Consider the following 18916-nt stretch of genomic DNA (forward strand, 5'->3'; position numbering starts at 1 on the left):
CCAGGAGGACTGGGAAGGCTTTGGGAAATGTCTCGCTGGTGTGTGAGCGCGCAACACTTCTGCTTGGGGGGTTGCCCGCTTGGTTGGGAACTGGACGGAGAGGGATGGTGTCTGACAACAGCCCAAGTGTGCACTCAGTAAGCTCGTTTGTGCAAAAGATGTACCAAATGTTGACTCACACTGGTTTGCTAATCAGCAGCCACAAGCCCCTGGAGCCATGTGTAAACAGGAGCGTCTGCCCTTTTTCTGTCACCTTAGGGGGGAACAGAATTAGGCTTGAGAGAGGCAGGTAGGCATGAAAAGTGAGAGTAACGAAGTGCCAGAGTTATGAGATATTAAATTGGTGTGGTAGAAGAACAGCACATCAGTAAAATTCACTTCGACCTCATTAGAGCTAAAGCCGAAACACTCTTAATGTCTTAATCAAGGATTCAAGATCCACCCACCCACCTTTCACTGTAAATAAGAATCTTTTCCTAATTGACTGCCCGCTGAAATAAACATTAGTGAAGGAGTAGCTACAGACAGCAGATTCCCACAAAAATCATTTAAAAAACTGACGCAATGAAGCCAACTTTAGGTAGGAAAAACTTTCTATATCAACATGCTAGAACTGAAGTTAGTGTAAAAATGGTGTGAGATTCTTGTTCTTTAATTCTTCAACTCACACTTTTCTGGCTCAGTTAACCTTAAAACTAGTTTCACTATGAAAGAGGAATCAGAAGAAAAGATATCTCCCTCCATACACTGAGCAGGAGGCAGAAGCTGTTAAATGCATTTACACTCCAATAACTTTCACAAGTCAGAGGGACGTGAAGGGAAAGAGAAAGGGAGAAAAAGTAGATCCATAAAGAGCTACGGATACTATGGATCTGTGCTGGTGTCTGCTTGATAGCCAAACAGGACCGCAGTTGTGCCAATAACCTTGCTGACCTTACTTAAACTTGAATTTGGCCTGATGACAGGTCATGCTTGTTTAAGTCTACTCTTTATTACATGTCCAGATCAAGACACCCTTAAATTCAAAGTGCCACAGCAAACAGTGACTTCAACAATTTTGGCAAAGAAGAACGTCGTGGCATGTGCAGAGCGCTGATCTCAAACCCGTAAATATCTTTGGGATGAGTTGAAGGCCACATCAGTCTATTTTTTCCAGAGAATTAGATTCAAATGACTTCATACCTTGTAATTCATGTGCTAATATTCATTTGTATTACAGGAATTTAATATCGAAGTATAAAATATTATCGTAGAGGTCAATTCATTTTATATAGTAATGTTAAGACCCTATAATAATAGAAAGAAACCTCAACGTTCAGGCAATTGTCTATGATCATGCACTTGGAAACAGTGGGAAGTTCCCTTTTACAGGAAGTAGGAACCACATGGCCGTTTTCACACCTACTCAATTCAATTCAGTTTTATTTACACAGCACCAAATCACAACAACAGTCACATCAGGGAGCTTTATATTGTATAAACCCTACAATAATACAACAGAGAAAACCCCAAGAATCATACGACCCCTATGAGGAAGCGCTTTGGTGACAGTGGGAAGGAAGAACTCCCTTTTAACAGGAAGAAACCTCCAGCAAACCAGGCTCAGGGAGGGGCGGCCATCTGCTGCGACCGGTTGGAGAAGGAAGACAGGACAAAAGACATGCTGTGGAAGAGAGCCAGATATAATAATAATTAATGATTAAATGCAAAGAGGTGTATAAACACATTTTGAGTGAAAAAGGCTACAATGTGTTAGCAAAAGAGAAAGACGTCAGAGGAACGTGAAAGGAAAATTTACTCCGTTTACTGTGGTTTGAATCAATTGATGAGTTTGTAAACTTGTAGCCTTTCTCCATGATTTGGTTTCTTTTCACACAGAAAAAAATACAAGTGAACTCCAAGCAAACCAAAACCTGCCACTACAAACCACGTGAGAATGTTTAGTCCGCTCATTGGCCAGATGTGTGTGGGGTGAGAGTGACAAAGGTAAATACAGGAATAAGGTACTGGGTGCTGCACTACTGGAGAACACAGAGAATTAATTTCACGGCAAGTTGCTAGCCTGCACAGACCTTTGCACAATTTTGCACATAGTACCTTACTGCATCCCAGAATACAAACATACGTGGACGTTTTTTAGGGTTCACACCATACGTGAACCACTCTGTAGTTCATCACAAACAGGACCGAGACCAACTCATTTAAAGTGTATCTGTGCAGTTGTTTACTGGTCTGCACCCTAGTGTGATTACTGTGTTCACATCTGCACAAGTGAACCGCACCAGGGGGAGAAACAAACCAGGGTTCAAGTAAAACGGACTAAACACTGGGCCTGAGCGACCCAAGTACCATTCTTTAGTAGTCCTGTCCAGCATTTCCTTTAAAAAAAACAAAACGATTATAAGCTGTAGTTAAGTTTTACAAACTTTAGTTATAAACTAACTAAATTCCTTAACCTTAAAGTGGAACTATTTTATGTTTGCATGATTTGTACCTCAAAATAGTCATTGCTTTTCATATACTAGGCCCTGCAGTTCATCCACTACTTGAAACAACCTACGTTTTTAAATTTGCAGTTGATATAACACACAGGTATCTGTCTAATGCTGCTTTTCTCAAGCTTCTTGCCAGTATAATTCTGAGACTGTTAAGGTGTTCGATGGAGGATGTAATTGTGAATGTAAAAGTGTAATGAGACAGAGAGAGAGCGAGACAGAATTCAGGAGCCGGGCACCTCTCAGCGTCTGTCTGTTAACAGCGTGTGCATCGTGAATGTGTGTGTATGTGTGAGTGTGCGTGCGTGCGTGGTGTAATTACAGCCAGGTCTCCGGCATGGAGCCCAGTAGAAGTATCGTCAGTCTGTCTGTGGCATGTGGTGGTGGTGCTGCTGACCTCTCCTTTCCTGTCTTCTCCTCTCCTCCTCGCTCACACAGGTGATAAGATAAGATAAGATAAGATAACCTTTATTAGTCCCACACGTGGGAAATTTGTTTTGTCACAGCAGGAAGTGGACAGTGCAAAAGTTATGACGCAAAAATTAGAATACAATAAGAATAAATACAGTACACAGCTGTACAGAATAGAATAAAATAATATACTATATACAGTAGAATAAAATAGAATAAAAATATACAATAAGATAAAAATAGAATACGAATGCTATATACAACTGAGTAAAAATACAACGATGCCAGAAAAGATTATTGCACTTAGTGTTATTGCACATGTGTGGATGTGTGTGCTTGTTCAGTTAAAGTCTTTGTTGTGGAGTCTGACAGCAGTGGGGAGGAAAGACCTGCGAAATCCCTCCGTCCCACACCGTGGGTGCCGCAGTCTCCCACTGAAGGAGCTGCTCAGTGCTGTCACAGTCTGCTGCATGGGGTGGGAGACGTTGTCCAACAGGGATGACAGCTTAGCCGCCATTCTCCTGTCACTCACCACCTCCACTGGGTCCAGAGGGCATCCTAGAACAGAGCTGGCCCTTCGGATCACCCTGTTCAGTCTCTTCCTGTCCCCAGCAGAGATGCTGCCGCCCCAGCAGACCACACCATAAAAGATAGCAGAAGCCACCACAGAGTCATAGAAGGTCTTCAGGAGTGGGCCCTCCACCCCAAACGACCTGAGTCTCCGCAGCAGGTACAGCCTGCTCTGCCCTTTCCTGTAGAGGGCGTCTGAGTTATGAGTCCAGTCCAGTCTGTTGTTCAGATGAACACCAAGGTACCTGTAGCTGTCCACAGCCTCAATGTCCATACCCTGGATGTTCAGTGGTTGCAGTGGAGAATGCTTGTGCCTGATAAGAGCAATGCTGCTTCTCTGTCCACGTATCAGAAATTAATTGTATTTATTTTTAATGAGCACTGACGGTTTTTATTTTTGTGGACTGCATGCTTATTGCTTGGAGCATGTTAGAAAGGCAAAGAAACCAGCAATCGGTCAGCTCCAGTCACTATTACCTGACACAGTGTCCATGGTGGTGTCACTGTCAGCCATTTCTAACTTGCTGCTCTCTTGGAGTCAGCCTACATTTCTACTTTAAGGGTTGCTTGAATAAAAGTCGGTTATTTAGATGTGAAAGTGAAGTCATGTTGGATAATTTGAAGGCGTCATCTGCAAATCATATGTGCTTCTACTGTTTGTTCCAACATTAGGCCGAGAGGTTTTAGTTTTTTGTTGGAAATTTGCGGAGCTGGTTTTACATGTATAGCACAGATTATAGACTGGAATAGAGGTGAATATCAGCTTTTTGTTTAATGTTTGGTCGGTTGACATTAATGTAAGGTTCTGGTTCTCAACCAGGCCTTGAAGTGAAGCTGAGATGGAGGTGCGTGCCGCACAGCTCTATTATTTTTGCGTGAGCGTACTGATAACAGCACCCAAAGAAGCGTGTCGGAGAGGCCGTCTGTAAATTGTGCGTGTCTTTGTTTGCGTGTACAGTCTGTGTGTTCCAGCAACCGCGTCAGTGACGAGGAATGTCACAAGACATCGCAAATCCTAATGATCAACATCGTGATGCTGTGTTACATGTGCTGCGTGGTTAGTGCGCATTAACCCAAGGCTGCCTCTGTTGTGGTGAGACGAGGGTTTCGTGCCAGGCATCGGACAAAAAAGGAGATGAAAGTGCTCAGAGGTGACATTCCACGGGAAGTCATTTTATTCCTTTGAACGTTGAATCAAAAAACGTGTCAGTGACAGTTTGCAGTGGAAACATTTGAAACCGCTTAAATGTCTAAAAATGCTGATTCTTTGATGCTTTTGAAATGCGATTCTTTAATCACTGTGGAAGGCGGGGGGAAAACACACACACACACACACACACACACACAAGCACAAAAATTAAAGTTGACGCATCTCCAGAAACCACAATGTGTCTAAGTGTGAATGGCAGATAGCTCAGGTAAACATTTTCAGAGTGTGTGTGTGCATATTTGCGCCCCCCCCCCTTCCAAACCCCCTTCCCAAACGCATACACACTGCATCCAGGGGGATTTATTTGACCCCTTATTGCCAGCGGTGAGCCTGTGGTGGAGATGAAAGCATGCCTTCCCAGTGTGGCCCCAGTTTCTATAGCTATGGACACAGGCTCACACTGGTCAGAGACAATAGAGGGGCCCTGCCACTCGCCCCTTGCCAGAGCCCTCTCCTCTCCCCACCCCATCCGTCACCGCAATCATATTTTCAAAACAATAACACAGCCGGGGTGGGAGTGGGGAGAAAGCATGATTGAAGTGTGTGCATGTTTGATCTGCTAGTATGCGAGTGTGTGTGTCTTTTGTGCGTATATACATGTGTGTTGTTATTTTTAGGCACGCGTTCGGTTTCAGGCCGAGTGCGAACATGCTCATTTGACTTGTGTCTGTGGCTCCGTGCATGCAGTTTAAAAGCAACTGCTTGCAGGCATGCGTTTGTGTGTGTGTGTGCGTACAGATGCAAGCGCATTGGTGAGTGTGTGAGCTGGGCCTTTGATGGCATGGCCGGAGCGTGCCTAATGTGACTGCTTGCTGGGGTGGGGTGGAATCAGAGGGGTGGCAACGTTGAGCCTCTTGCCCTCATACTGTCTATCCTGCAGCAGCCCAATGCTCCCCCGCAAACTTGAAAGGACCAAAGGAATCCCCCCCCTAAACCCCCTTGACAACCCACCACTCCCCCACCCTGTGTTTTCAGAAAGCATGACATCATCCTTTGCACAAAGGCGGCTGGAGAGGTGGTCAATATGGATGCACAAACGGGCTACAAATTAAAGGAACGCCAATCTAAAAAGTTTTAGTAAGTTTTTGGGTCATTGGGTGCCACCAGAACAAATGTTTGGAGAGTCAAAGATTAACTCACTGTAGAGTTCAAGGATTGTTCTTGCTTCTAAATCCTAATATTTACTCTTTCTTTCTTTCTTTCTTTCTTTCTTTCTTTCTTTCTTTCTTTCTTTCTTTCTTTCTTTCTTTCTTTCTTTCGATATATCTTTAATTCTGCGGACCTTCTTTTTTCAGTAACCAAGACTGATAGGAAATATATTGCTTTCAGGTCCAGACATAGGGTTTTGAACGGAGCACAGAATACGTCTTGACAGATTCTTTTGCTGCCCCTTCCTGCTCTCACCAGTGTCTGCATTTCTTTTTGTTTCTGTCCACAGTGTTGGCTTTCCTCGTACCAACCTTCTGGCAACTCGGAGAAAACCTAAGCTGTGATTTTCCCCAGGGAGACGAACGCTTGGAAGACAAACAAATTGCTTCAGGTCTGTGCAGTTAATGACTGAGGGTGAATGCTTAATGAATTTTCTTTTTTTCTTCTTCTCGTGTGACCGGAAGTTTTATATTAAGATGTGACCCTTTTTCCTTTAATGTAGCCATATTATTAACTAGTTAACTAGTTAATGACCAAGTAATTACAATAATAACCACTACTTGATGAGCAGTCTCCTGGACTGAAAACTGAATCTGAGCAAAGTGCTAAAAAAAACTGCAGTTCCTTAAATGTCCACTTGAGACTGGCTCTAAAAAATGAGTCAGTCCCATAGACTCCAGTGTTAAAAACGCCCAAATTTAAACATATTTACAACCAGATGATGATAATCCATCCATTCCTTCAAAATATAATTAAGGCTTACAGTTATTTATGCTTAAAGTAGCAAAATTAGACAAAATAGCTAGCTGTAATCACTGAACTGGACTTCTCATGATTTTGGTGCCATTTGGAGCAATTTTGCTGAACTCAACTAAAAAATACGTGTTTTTTGTTTTTTTGTTTTTTTGTTTGTTTGTTTGGCCTGTCCACAGAGTTTGTGCTGCAGTTTTGGGTCAGTGAAACTGCATGTGTTTTTTAATTAGCACTAATTAGGATGTTTGTGTCTGTGTGATGTATCTATACAGATGACAGCTCAGCCTAAAAATAAGTTAGTGACATTTGTGGTGGATACATCCATATTCCATCTACAATCCGTGGTTAATATGGGAAATTGTTTATCATTTCAAGCTCCTTGAAAACGGTGTTAACACAATTACAACTTTTTCTTTGTAGAGAAAGAACTGAATTGGAGTCAGATGTCTGAGAGCATAAGAAGAAAATAAGATATTCTCCTGTCATGACTTTGTTAAAAGGAGAGAATACAAACCTTTGTGACACCGAGAGCTGCAGTGAGCTCAATCAAAGCCACCTGCATGCCTAATGTCATGGCCACTGACTTGTGACTGACACACACACACACACACACACACACACACACACACACACACACACACGTACGCAATCCTGCAGTGACACTTCGGAGGTTAAAAAAAACACAAAATGTGCACACACAAATTCTTTGCTATTCTCTCCTTTCCCTGCACTCTCTCTCTATCTCTGCCTTTGTCAGACACACTTTCGGCTCGTACAAGTGCTGCTTAGAGGTGAGGGCCCGTCGCCCTTGCCTGTTTAATGGGCCGTCCGTTTGCCAACTGTTCCTTTGAGGGGGCCAGTGCGTCGGGCGTCGGAGCAGGGATTTGGGAGGGAGGGCCGATGCCGCTGGATCAGACAGATGGAGGGGGGTCCGGCTCCATTCATTTAACTCTATGAGAACAACAGAGCCCCACTTCAAACAACAAGAACGCAACCTGCTGGCCCCATCGTCTGCCATGCACAGGCACGCACATGCTGCAACACATGCACACACGCACATGCTTTTATTAAAGCTTTCTTAATGCGTGTTTGATCTGATGTGTCTTAAATCTAAAATCTATCCCGACTCAATACCTCAAGATAAAGTTGTCACCACTGCTGTTCACAATGCCTGTGTAGCTCATCTGCCTCCCTGACACACAAGCACACACACACATATGCACAGCGGGCAGGCTCCGCAATGCCCATCCCTGTTCCCAGCCCTTCTTTTCCTGGGACTCCCTCCTCTGCTACCACCCAGCCCCCCCGAATTCACTGGCACTTCCAAAAAGCTCCGAGGCGCCAGCGGAGCGGGGCTCATCTCTTGGGAACAATAAAGCCAGATCTTCATAAAAACTTCAAAAAGGCCTCGCCAAGTGTTTTATAGGTGCTTTAAAGGTTTATGGGCCCTGGGGAGGGAGGGAGGGAGGGAGAGAAATGAATGATGCAGTAGTAGGCTTCACTTTTCCCACCCACTGCACGCATACACAACACAAGAACACACACACATGGCATCATGCACACGCATATATGCCACTGCTGATCTGCCAGTAAGTGCCGGGCTGAAATCAGCTGGTGGTAGGCAGGGCATGGCAGGGGGTGGTTGTGGATGAGGGAAAGGGTGAAAAGGGGTGGGGGTGGAGGGTGGAACAGGTGATCATGGACTAGAAAAGCGCTATACAAATGCCGGCCATTTACCATTTACCATTTATCAGTCGGGGTAGAAAAGGAACATGAAGATGAAAGACGGATGCCAGTGCAGCAGCGTGCATTTCAAATACTTGCAGTTAGAATTTCTATTATTTTCAAGCTCAGACACTTTTGTATATATTCAATGTCACATTTGCAGACAGTGAGAAATTAACTGACTTGTTGGACTGGTACGCCCACTTGTACTTCATGTAAAGCCTGCGTGTTTATGTGTAGTTGTCAGGCTGAGGTGTAGTCCAAGCTTAATCCCCAACGACCTCAGGATGGGTTAAGAGTCAGAGCAGATTAAAGTCCACAGTCTGCACACCATCAAAATACACTGGATGCTGTTTTTTAGGTGGACCTCTTTTAGCCGCACAGAACAGGAGCAGGGACTCACATGCAATTAGCTGTTTGAACTCTTCAACTTCCAGTACACAAGCTTAACAGAGTCCTACTTCTGTGCCAGCTAAAGTGCTGATGAAATCACCTATCAAATGATTCCCCCTAGATACATAGCTTCACATCGCCACATGTGGATGCTTATATTTTGATGAGTCACTGGGCCTGTGCTGAGCGCATTGCACATTCAGTCTCTTTTATGAGCATGAATAGGCACTATTCAAGGTGTTTTTGGAATGTTTGGGGTTTTTTGTAGTTATTCAGATATACGCCAGGGGTTATATTTAGCTCGTGTCTTCCTGGAGTCAGAAGGTTTAAAATTAGGAGGTGTCAGAATTCCAGCACAATTCTTAAGTTACTGTCAATAAACGGTAAGGGGCTGCTCTTAAAGGCGTAGCGTGCTGGCAAGGGTGAATTATAGCACGATATAGGTGTAATAAAGTGCTTGGGAAAGTGTGTATGGATTTGTCATAATATAGTGTAAATCTGCTACATACATGCACATACATGCACAGTTACACATCTACACATCTCAAGATTCCTGAGTCTTTGCTCTGTGTGTGTTGTGCATCGGTGTGGGTTTGTGCGTCCATCTCCACATTAGTGTTTGTAGGATCTGTTGACAGCAAAGCATGCAGCATTTTATTTGCTCAAGGGCTGAAAAAACACATGGCGTTAGCAAGGGAGTGCTGTGATTTGAGCCTGCTGAAAGCAGCCTGGCCAGCCAGAATTCAACCATGGTTCAGCTGCACATATTAATACACTGTATGAAAACACACAAGATTAATCAGTGTGCATGTATAAATGCATATTTTACTGCCATGCAGATGGGCTTTAAGGTTTAGATAGATAGATAGATAGATAGATAGATAGATAGATAGATAGATAGATAGATAGATAGATAGATAGATAGATAGATAGATAGATAGATAGATAGATAGATAGATAGATAGATAGATAGATAGATAGATAGATAGATAGATAGATCGATCAGGCAGACATGGGGGGCAGTCAGTGGTATCAATTCCTTTATCCTCCAGGCCTGTATACTTTTACCAAATGCGGCCCAGCATTATTGTGCACCAGGAGGAACCCAGGACCCACTGCACCATTATATAGGGGCTGACAATGGGTACAAGAATTTCAACCTGATACATAATGGCAGTCAGGTTGCAGTTGCCTGTAGGGGCCTGTGCATCCTCCATGGATATGCCTCACTGACCCAACAACAAACTCATTGTGAATGATGTTGCAGGACACATAATTCTCCACGGCTTCCCAAGACGCTTTCATGTTTGTCACATGCTCAGCGTGAACCTGTTCTCATCTGTAAAGGCACAGGTCCAGTGGACCTGCCAATTCTATGGCAAATGCCAATTAGGGTCCACAGTGCAAGGCAGTGAGCACAGGGCCCACTAGAGGATGTCGGGTACTCAGGTACCCGTCATGAAGTCTGTTTCTGATTGCTTGGTCAGAGGCATTCACACCAGTGGCAGAGATCATTTCGTAGCTCTGGCAGGGCTCATCCTGTTCCTTCTTGCACGAAGGAGCAGATACTTGATGGGTTAAGGACCTACTTAAGGACCTTGATTTCTGACTCAACATTTGAGTGGCATTTGACAGACTTTAAGAACACATTAAATCCACCTTCCCAACATTTCTAGTTCCCATTATCTACCACTGCTCTGTCGTACAATCCTTTGGTTCCTATTGGTTGTGGGGTAGACCCTTGGTGGATTGGTCCTCTTGCACAACTCTTGGTCGTTCAATCAAACTGGAAATTTGGAGCCCAAAACAGCACTTTAGCCATGTTTCTTGAGGTGTTACTGTTCCTGTCTTGTGCTAGGGTGTAGTTGGCTCCCATCAGGAAATGCTATTGTTACAGGGGACATCTATTCTGAAATGCATCACTACTATAAAGCTTATGCTTGTAAATGGGTGTATGAAATTTGTGAGTCTTCTCTAGGGCAGCCGAATGAATTTTTCTTACAGTCTTTCTTCACAGAGAATACTTCTTTTTCATAAAAGACATATCTGTCGCTGGATTTGTTTTAATTTAATTCAAAACGTGATGCTTGCGCTTGAATTTGGATTATATAATATATGAGTGTTCATCCATGGAGAGTTTACTCTGTTTGCCTTATATGGCTCTTCCCTCTCCACTTATAGGCTAAGATTCAGAGTGCAGCTGCCCACCATTCAGTTTTCATCAACTGGGTGGCAAAGAACGGTGAGGTCATTTCAATATAGCAACAAGAGCCCTCTATTTGTCACCCTCATTCATATCAGATGAATGAATGGCTTTTGGGAATGTATCATGCATGTGGCTGAAACTTCAAACTAAAAGAATAAGCCCCACAGAATCAGATCTACACACACTTGAAATACAAGCTTGCTTGGTCCTTCTAGCTAAAAATGTCAGTGACGCTGACAGAGTTTTCAGCTTTCACAAACTAGTGCAGTTCATTTGTAGAGTGGACAATCTGTGAAACAGGAAGTGTAAAAAGGTAATATCACATAAAAGAAGTTGTTATTGCTCAGTGGGACACACATGAAGGTCAGAGGCTTCCTACACTTGTGTGCGGCAATAACAAGAGAAGAAACCACAAAAACAACCGAGGCTTTCATTTTGTAATATTCATTTATTGTTCAATAAAAATAGATTTTAAAAAAGTGACGTGATGTCTCCTTCATGACTTTGCCTGATGCATCTGCCAACTCCTTGTAAACATGGTGCCTAACTCTTTTTTTTTTTTTTTTTGGACTGGAAAGGGAATTTTTTCTGAAAAGAAAGAAAGAAAAACAACAACCAGCCTGCTACTTCTCTGATCTTTGACCTCTGTTATGATAACCCGTCTTACATTTACTTTCACATTTAGGGCCGATACAGTACATTCATCCACACTGGTCTCGTTCGTCTATATACATAGTTCAGTTTCTGGCTGTGTGATTTGTTTTTGCAGATGGCCCTCGTAAAAACGGCTTTAAACAGTTCGAATAAAGAAGACATCTAGGCGCTAACACAAGAGTTCAAGCCATCAGTAAAACCAATTACAACTTATTAGAACAACAGTTTGTCTTAAGACATCTTTATACAGTAGTTACAAGTAAACAAAAGGAGTACGGAAAGTAAGTTGAGTCTGTAAACACTTTGAAAGACACCACTGTTGGCTCCCTCTGTGAAAGCTTCAATGGCATCTTGTGAACCTGGAATGCTACAGTAACTGAGGCCAGGTCCACCGACTTCATCAAACTCTCCTCCTTTGGACCTTTCTGGTGCTACATTTGAAAATTCTGCAGGTCACTGTGACGGTAAGACGTTGCTGAGCTTGGCTGACATTTTAGAAGAGGAAACCTATTTATCATAGGCTGAAAATAGCTGAGAGGGGGGAAAAACTTCCTGTTAGAATGAGATACTGTAAACTATGCACAGACTGCTGTCTTTCAAGTGTTTCAGTAGTTTATCTAAAAAAAAAAGAAGAAAGTGTAGATTGGTAAGAGGCCCAATTCATTAAGAATGAACAGGGGTTAATAAGAAAAATACAGGTCTCCATGAGAATTGCCTTTGCTGAGACAATTTATGTGTCGTGGGGAATTTCTCGATGGAGCTTTATGTATAGCAAGATTGCTAGCATTATTGCTGGTAGCATCTCCGAGTTACAACAAATGGAATTATAATTTTAAAAAAAAGAAGAAGAGATGGTGTTTTGTACCTGTATGGGATTCTCAAAGTCCCAAACGCTTTCTACAGGAAATAAGGCTGAAATTGTAATGTATAATTTAGAATGAAGAAATCTCCATTCTGGCTTTTAAGTTCTGATTGATAAGAAGTTTGAAGGAATATTTTTGATGTTATATTTTGGAGGTAGAGTAGATTTAAGAACATTATGTAACATTTGCCGAGGATAGGCAACAGTGACCTCTGTGGCCACAAGTGGTAATTACAGTCAAAGCAACAATATACAAATTCCCATACTTGAACTGCTTCTTTGGTGCAGTTTACCAACATACAGCAGAAGCCAGTATTAGAAGTTATACAGTAAGCTGAGTGAAGCAGATGATTTTTTAAATTTAACTGAGATGTGAAAATGTTTCTGATGTGGGCATCTTCAAAAACCAGTGAGTCAACAGCTTTGCTATGTGCACGAGTATAAGTCATAACAAGCCAGCCATTACTTTTTAACTGCAAGACCGAGAGGAAGAATGTGCGCTTGGCATCAGTTGTTTTATTTAACTGAGCGCTTTGCCAAACCCAAATTTACTTTTGATGTCAAAGTTGTCTTATGTGCAGCGTGATTCAGTCACACTAGAGTAAAAATAGGATGGTAACCTCCTTGTAAATAAAATAAAAAAATCAGTGGCTACCGAGTGATTGTGCTGATTGTTTTCTTTTTTTTTGTTTTTGTTTGCAGTGACAATGCTTGATTGCAGGCTAGGTTGCACACCTGGTCACCTGGTGGAGGCAACTTGTCTCCAAACAGTTGGTGTCTGACTCAGACTCACTGTAGTCACTCTCATACAGATTGTCAAAGGTTTGCAACTAGCTGGCATGTAATTTATAAACAAAGACAGACCATCAATGCGTTGTCATCAATGCGAGTCAGTCAGTGAGTGCAATTTGCCTGTGACGCGTCACCAAGCACGTGTGTCATTTTGTAGTTGAATTGCCAACCAGCATCAACAACATTATTGTTTGTGAAGGAATCTGATTTTTTCTTTTTGTCTATGAGATTCTGGCTGAACTCTGAATGGAAGTAGCTGATGTTAATTTCTGTTTAATTAGAATTTTTGTGCATCTACATGTAACAGATATGCGAATTTTGTCAATTTATCGCAGTAAATCACTGTGTTGTTACTAATAGATTCCGTATAGATTCCTAATGACTTTATCTTATTGCAATTTTACATCTTTGACATCATCAAAGATGGCGACTGACTCCAAGTGGTTGCAGACCTGGGTCTGATCTCAATATTGTAACATTAGTCTATGACTCCATGATGTGACTACCAAGCTACCTTGTGTTGGCTAGCTGAAGACCCAATTGGTGTTGCGTGATGTAGTCCCACAAAGTGTTACGCAAATTTTGTGGGAGATTGTACCTGATCAACCAGAATTACAGTGCAAGAACAGATGGGAATACCACTATACGCTTGAATTAAGTTGAGAGCAGCTGTTCAATGCAGAATTCATGGTCCCGTGTCTGTATCCATTTGCGTAGGTATTTGGCTACGCAGAGTGAAGAATTTTGGGCATGCAGCTTATGCAGTCCACCAGAGTGTGCTATCCTCTAAAACCCAACAGTGTACAGCCCAATGGGGATATAGAGTGAATACTGAGCAGCTGAAAAGTGGGCACTCTATTTCATTTCAGCTCTTCATAGGTTATAGTGTCAGTCTTACCCAAAACTGGCTGGTGTACCAAGCTGATGGAGTAGTCTTATAGACAGCATAAAAGATGGAGGTAGTTTCTGGTATTAATAAGTAAAACTAAGATAAAGTCCTTTAAACCTTCATTCTTTCTAACTGCCACCAGGGGGTGTTACCTGTGGTTGCAAAAAGACTTCTGGTCCCATAGAGGAGTCTGGGACAACTCTCTGACTTGACTTGACCTCTGTAAACACTTTCCAGCTGACTTTATGGTCTCAGTCACTGATTTTGGTTAGAGTTCATTTTGTAAATCTTGGTGGTACGGTGTTTCAGAAATGAATATACCCAGGGTATGTTTATTGGCGATGGACTTTTTATTGACGAGTGCTTAGCAGTCACCAATCACACCTGGTGGCAGACCCATGGCAATGGTGGCAGGAGACAAAACTCGTCGCGCGATCTCCAGCTCCTGCAGTCTGCATGGAGAAGCATTTTTGGGCAAAATACTGAACTCCAAGTTTCCCTCGATTAATACATCAGAGTGTGAGCGTGCATGTGAATTTTAGTGCTTAGGCACTGAATAATAGTACTGGGTGAATGATTTAATAAAAAGTATAGTAAGTAAAGTAAAAAAGTGCTCAATTTGAGTAGAGTGGTCTTTGAGGTTAAAATGTGATGTTATGGTAGCTGTTTCCATCTTTTATACTGTCTATGAGTAGTCCGTGGACCAGGTGTTCCACAGATTTTTGACACTGCCCCCTGGTGACAGGAAACTGCAACAACATGCAGATGGTGGTCTGATAAACTGTGTGTAGGACCAACACATAACCTTAAAGCCTCCTATTAATACAAATACGAATGGCTCGATCAGTTGGCCACGAGTCTCGCTTTGTAGAAATGTAAAAAAAAACAAACGAGTCCCTTTGCTGGAGTCGTTTCATGTGTAACACAGTTTAAAGCAGAGTCAGACATGGTTTGGGATATACTGTGTAGTGTGCATCTTACAAATGGTGGGCCTCTTAACAACCCTTTGGGATAACTTGTTCTAGACTGAAGTGCACCGTTTTCTGTTGCATCTGGGAACACCACTGAATCAAACACAACAAAACACTGAACTAGTTAACTCTGAGCACAGCATGACTACAGTACTTGAAATGTACTCGGCACAAATCTGGAAGGTTTGCATGCTTTTTTTTCTCCATCAATTAGAATAACAAAAAAAAAGGAGAGAGTAAAAAGTATTGCTTGTTTTTTCTCTGTTTTGAAAACCCAAATCAGCTGGTTTTATTTTGTGTTTCTCCACAAGATGATCATATCGGTTAGCTACACTGTGACTAAGTCTACTACACAGCAGACTTGTTGCTGCAAAAGGGAGAAAAGGAGCACCGGAGTTAGTGCTGGGGTTTATGTGATGTAACCTCCACCCTCCTTCCTATTCACTCTTTTTTTCCCCTCACTCTCACTCTCTATCATGCTCTCAATTCCTTGGCTGCTTGCTGCTAGACAGTACAGTGGCCAAGAGCAGTTGAGTGACAAGTTGACGGGCCAAATCGTCGGGTCCATTGCATCCCCGAGCAGAGACGCCAGCCACCTCTGTACTTCTCCCCTTCCTTCCTGCCTCCTGGGCTAAGTCCAGAGCCCACATCCTGGGAACATGGGGCCGGACGGCTGGAGCCAACAGCACAATAAGAGGGTTCATAGGAAAAGCCGTGTCCGCGTGTGGCTGGGAGGCGCTGATGCTGCCCATGTCATTTTGGCAGCTCGCACGGCTCTATCTGCTGGCCTCAATCACGCCAAAAGTCAAAGAGACGCTCCATTAATCTCGCTCAGCATCACAATCTTTTACCCAATGACTTCTGACAGCACAAAAAAAATAGTTTCTCTTTGTTCTACTGTTATTGTTCATTTGGTGTCCATATGAGGGTCTCTGATGTTCATCAACAAAAAAAGAAAGGTTCTACGTATGGGAGAACAGATTTCATGGAAACAGATTCTCGGAGTAGCATTTCAGATAACCAGAACACAGCAGAAAATATGACAACATGATATAGCTGCAGCCGAAGACAGTATCAACACAGTGAGAGGGAAAAAATTGTAGAGTTTAGGAGCCTGCAGACAGCGTGACAGTTCAGTACGTTTATCAAAACAGAATCTCGGCACGGGGTGAACTCTTAAGATTTGCCCCTCTCACTTCTGGGAAGTATCACACTGTGGTGGCCCGGCTGTGTTTGAGGGCTAGTGGCGAATACTCCTTAATACGAACACACAGTTTGCCCCTCAGCCAGGGGTTTTGAAGCTCCAGGGGACAGAAGTCGTCCTGTAACCACTTCTCTCTGTCGTCCACAACCAGCACGAGGCCGAAGTGCTTCAGCTGTTCAGGACTGTAGTAAACACACTGCTCCTGTTCGTCACCGTTTTCACTGCTTCCCATCATGCGCCGGGACACGACGTTCATCTCCTGCACCACCAGCTGGACCATCTCCCGTGCGGATGTGCCTGGAGTTACACAAAGCTGAAATGTAGGAGGAGATATTAGCGTTTGCCAAAACAAACACAAGGCGCTCTGAGTGAAAATCCCTGGAAAATGAATCAATACCTTGACGCTGGTCTCCTTTGGCAGACCTGTGCGGTACTGCGGGTAGACTCTGAGTGTGGCATGACAGCCTTTCCTGAGAGCAGCAGGTGATGGTGAGGCGAGTCTCTGAGTGCCGCTGTCTTCTGATAATGTGCGTGCCGGCGGAAGCCGTGACAGGCAGCGCTCAGCGGAACAGCAGCGGTCTACTGATGAGGGCCGGTGCCATCTTCGCTGCGGTGAGGTGGAAGGTGAAGGGCAAGTAGTGTGGTAGGAGTAAGGCTGCTGGTGGGCGGAAGGGAACTCCAGACTGCTGGTCCTCACGCAGAAGGCCTGCCTCTTCTCTGTGATGTGCAAAAGCTCAATCTGCCTGCTGGGCAAGATGAAGTCACTGTCAAACAGCTCCGGAGCCCCCCTTCGCCTTTCTCCTCCACATCGAAAGCCTCCACCTCCTCCACACCTCTCTCCTTCCCTCCCGTGCTGCGGCTCTGATGCTTGGAGGACGTCTGGTGTGGAATCCCGCAGAGCTCCCCCTCCACGTCCACCCCCGCTGAGATGCATTCCTCCTCCTGAGCCGCCCCCGTCGATGCGCAGGAAACCACGGGGCTCCAGGGGCGCAGAGGACGAGAGAGGTGAAGGGGGCAACAGGTCCAGCTCTCGGGGGCTCTGGGCACGACTGGAGTCATAGTCACTGTCGGTAGTGAGGAAAACTTCAGAGGAGCCTTCCTCATCTGAGAGTCCAGCAAAATCTAAAGGGTGCAAGAAAAGAAAGAAATTTATAAATGAGTACAATAATTCCACAATATCACATTTTCTGGTATAAAAAAAATTGCTCATGTACAAAAAATATCTTTTGGAACCACACGAATCAGACGTCTTTCTGACCTGAGTGCTTACGGCATCGTTCGGGTGAAGGCATAGGAGAGGGCATGAAGTCTGGCTGAGATGAGGTAGAGGGAGGCTTGTCAGGCATCACCTCTTTAGAGAAGTCAATTATCCAGCTTACAGAGATGCCTCCTGTCGGCTGCTTGTAGCGGGCGTACTGCAAGGCATCCATAATCCATCTCACATCCCGCCACACCTCCTCCATTTGCTTTGGGAAAGTTATTAAGATCATAAGTTACAGTGACGTCTAATACTGTGCTACTCTGGGATTGTCCATCATAATGGGATATTTACACCTAGACTATGCTACAGGCTCGGATAAATCACAAATAGCTGACATGCTGACAGTATGTCATACCTGCATGTGTTCCTGAACTTGTTGGTGTTTCTTCTTGGCAACGAGGAGCTCAGCTTCAGAGAAGGCCTCCCGTAGTGCCTGCTGAGACATGAGGGACTCCAGCTCCAGCAAGGCGGACACCCTGCAGTACTGGCCGATGAAACTGGGGCAATAGGCATTAAAGTGCACTGAGGAAGAAAAGAAATCCAATAAGACCCAAAAGCAGAAATATAAAATCTTCTGAAATAGAGAAACACATATAGTAACAGCAGTTTTTCAAATATTTCTTTTATATAATACTGCATAAAATTTTATAAACTAACCCAATTCAAAGATCTGCAGCGGCAGTGTGAGGAAGCCGGAGCGCGGGGAGTATGGATTATTCTGACCGGGAGCCGTGCAGACTTCATCTGAAGGTGGCAGGAGGAGGAGGAAACACACTTTCTCCCCAAACTCCAACACTTCCTGGCTGTAGATACGGAAGTCCTGTGCCTAAACACAAAGAGACAGGTGATCTCTGTGGGTCTCTGGCTCCACAGGTATCGATGTACGCTTAGTTGAAGTCCTTTAGGACTGTAAAAATGTGACATAATACAGATATTTATATTTAAATCTTAAGCTTTCATTTGAATATATATGCAGTGTTGTTTGTGTACAAGAACTTTGTGGCAGAGGAATTGTTTTCAGGTTGTTTGACATCCTGTCTGTGAACATTAAGTCTCACGGACAGAAAATTAAATTTGGCAAAATGTTCAATGCAGTTCGGTTCTATTTACATAACAGTTGCCTTAAGTGCTTAATATTGTAAAGTAAACCCTATGATATTACAGAGAAACCCAACAATCATAGGACCCCATATGAGCAAGCATTTTGGCGACAGTGGGAAAGAAAAACTCCCTTTTAACAAGAAGAAACCTCCGGCAGAACCACGTTCAGGGATAGCTATCTGCCACAACCCGTTGGGGGTAAACACTTTGCTGTGTTGGTTCTGGAGGTCAATATTCAAGGTCGCTGTACCCTCATCCAATTAGATTCTC

The 18916-nt window shown here is 43.6% G+C and overlaps 1 protein-coding gene across 3 annotated transcripts in view; it reads right to left on the bottom strand.

The window, feature by feature from the left end:
• Window positions 1-16288: 16288 nt before the first annotated feature.
• The window catches only part of ankfn1b (ankyrin repeat and fibronectin type III domain containing 1b), a 52475-nt gene continuing 49847 nt past the window's right edge, over window positions 16289-18916 (bottom strand). Inside the window, exons 16-21 of one of the 3 annotated variants that reach the window (XM_085360664.1) lie at window positions 18203-18371; window positions 17901-18067; window positions 17543-17750; window positions 17118-17406; window positions 16682-17072; window positions 16289-16597 (exon numbers count right to left, since the gene is read on the bottom strand). In XM_085360664.1, the coding sequence (XP_085216790.1) occupies window positions 16289-16597; window positions 16682-17072; window positions 17118-17406; window positions 17543-17750; window positions 17901-18067; window positions 18203-18371 (1533 nt within the window). Of the gene's footprint in view, window positions 16599-16676; window positions 17407-17542; window positions 17751-17900; window positions 18068-18202; window positions 18372-18916 lie in introns of all 3 variants that reach the window. The other 2 variants (XM_085360663.1, XM_085360661.1) reach the window with 2 other exon arrangements.

The sequence above is a fragment of the Diplotaxodon limnothrissa genome, linkage group LG8, assembly GCF_057381915.1.
Source record: "Diplotaxodon limnothrissa isolate DT_005_m linkage group LG8, D_limnothrissa_male_GT1.1, whole genome shotgun sequence".
In the NCBI taxonomy this organism is placed as follows: Eukaryota; Metazoa; Chordata; class Actinopteri; order Cichliformes; family Cichlidae; genus Diplotaxodon; species Diplotaxodon limnothrissa.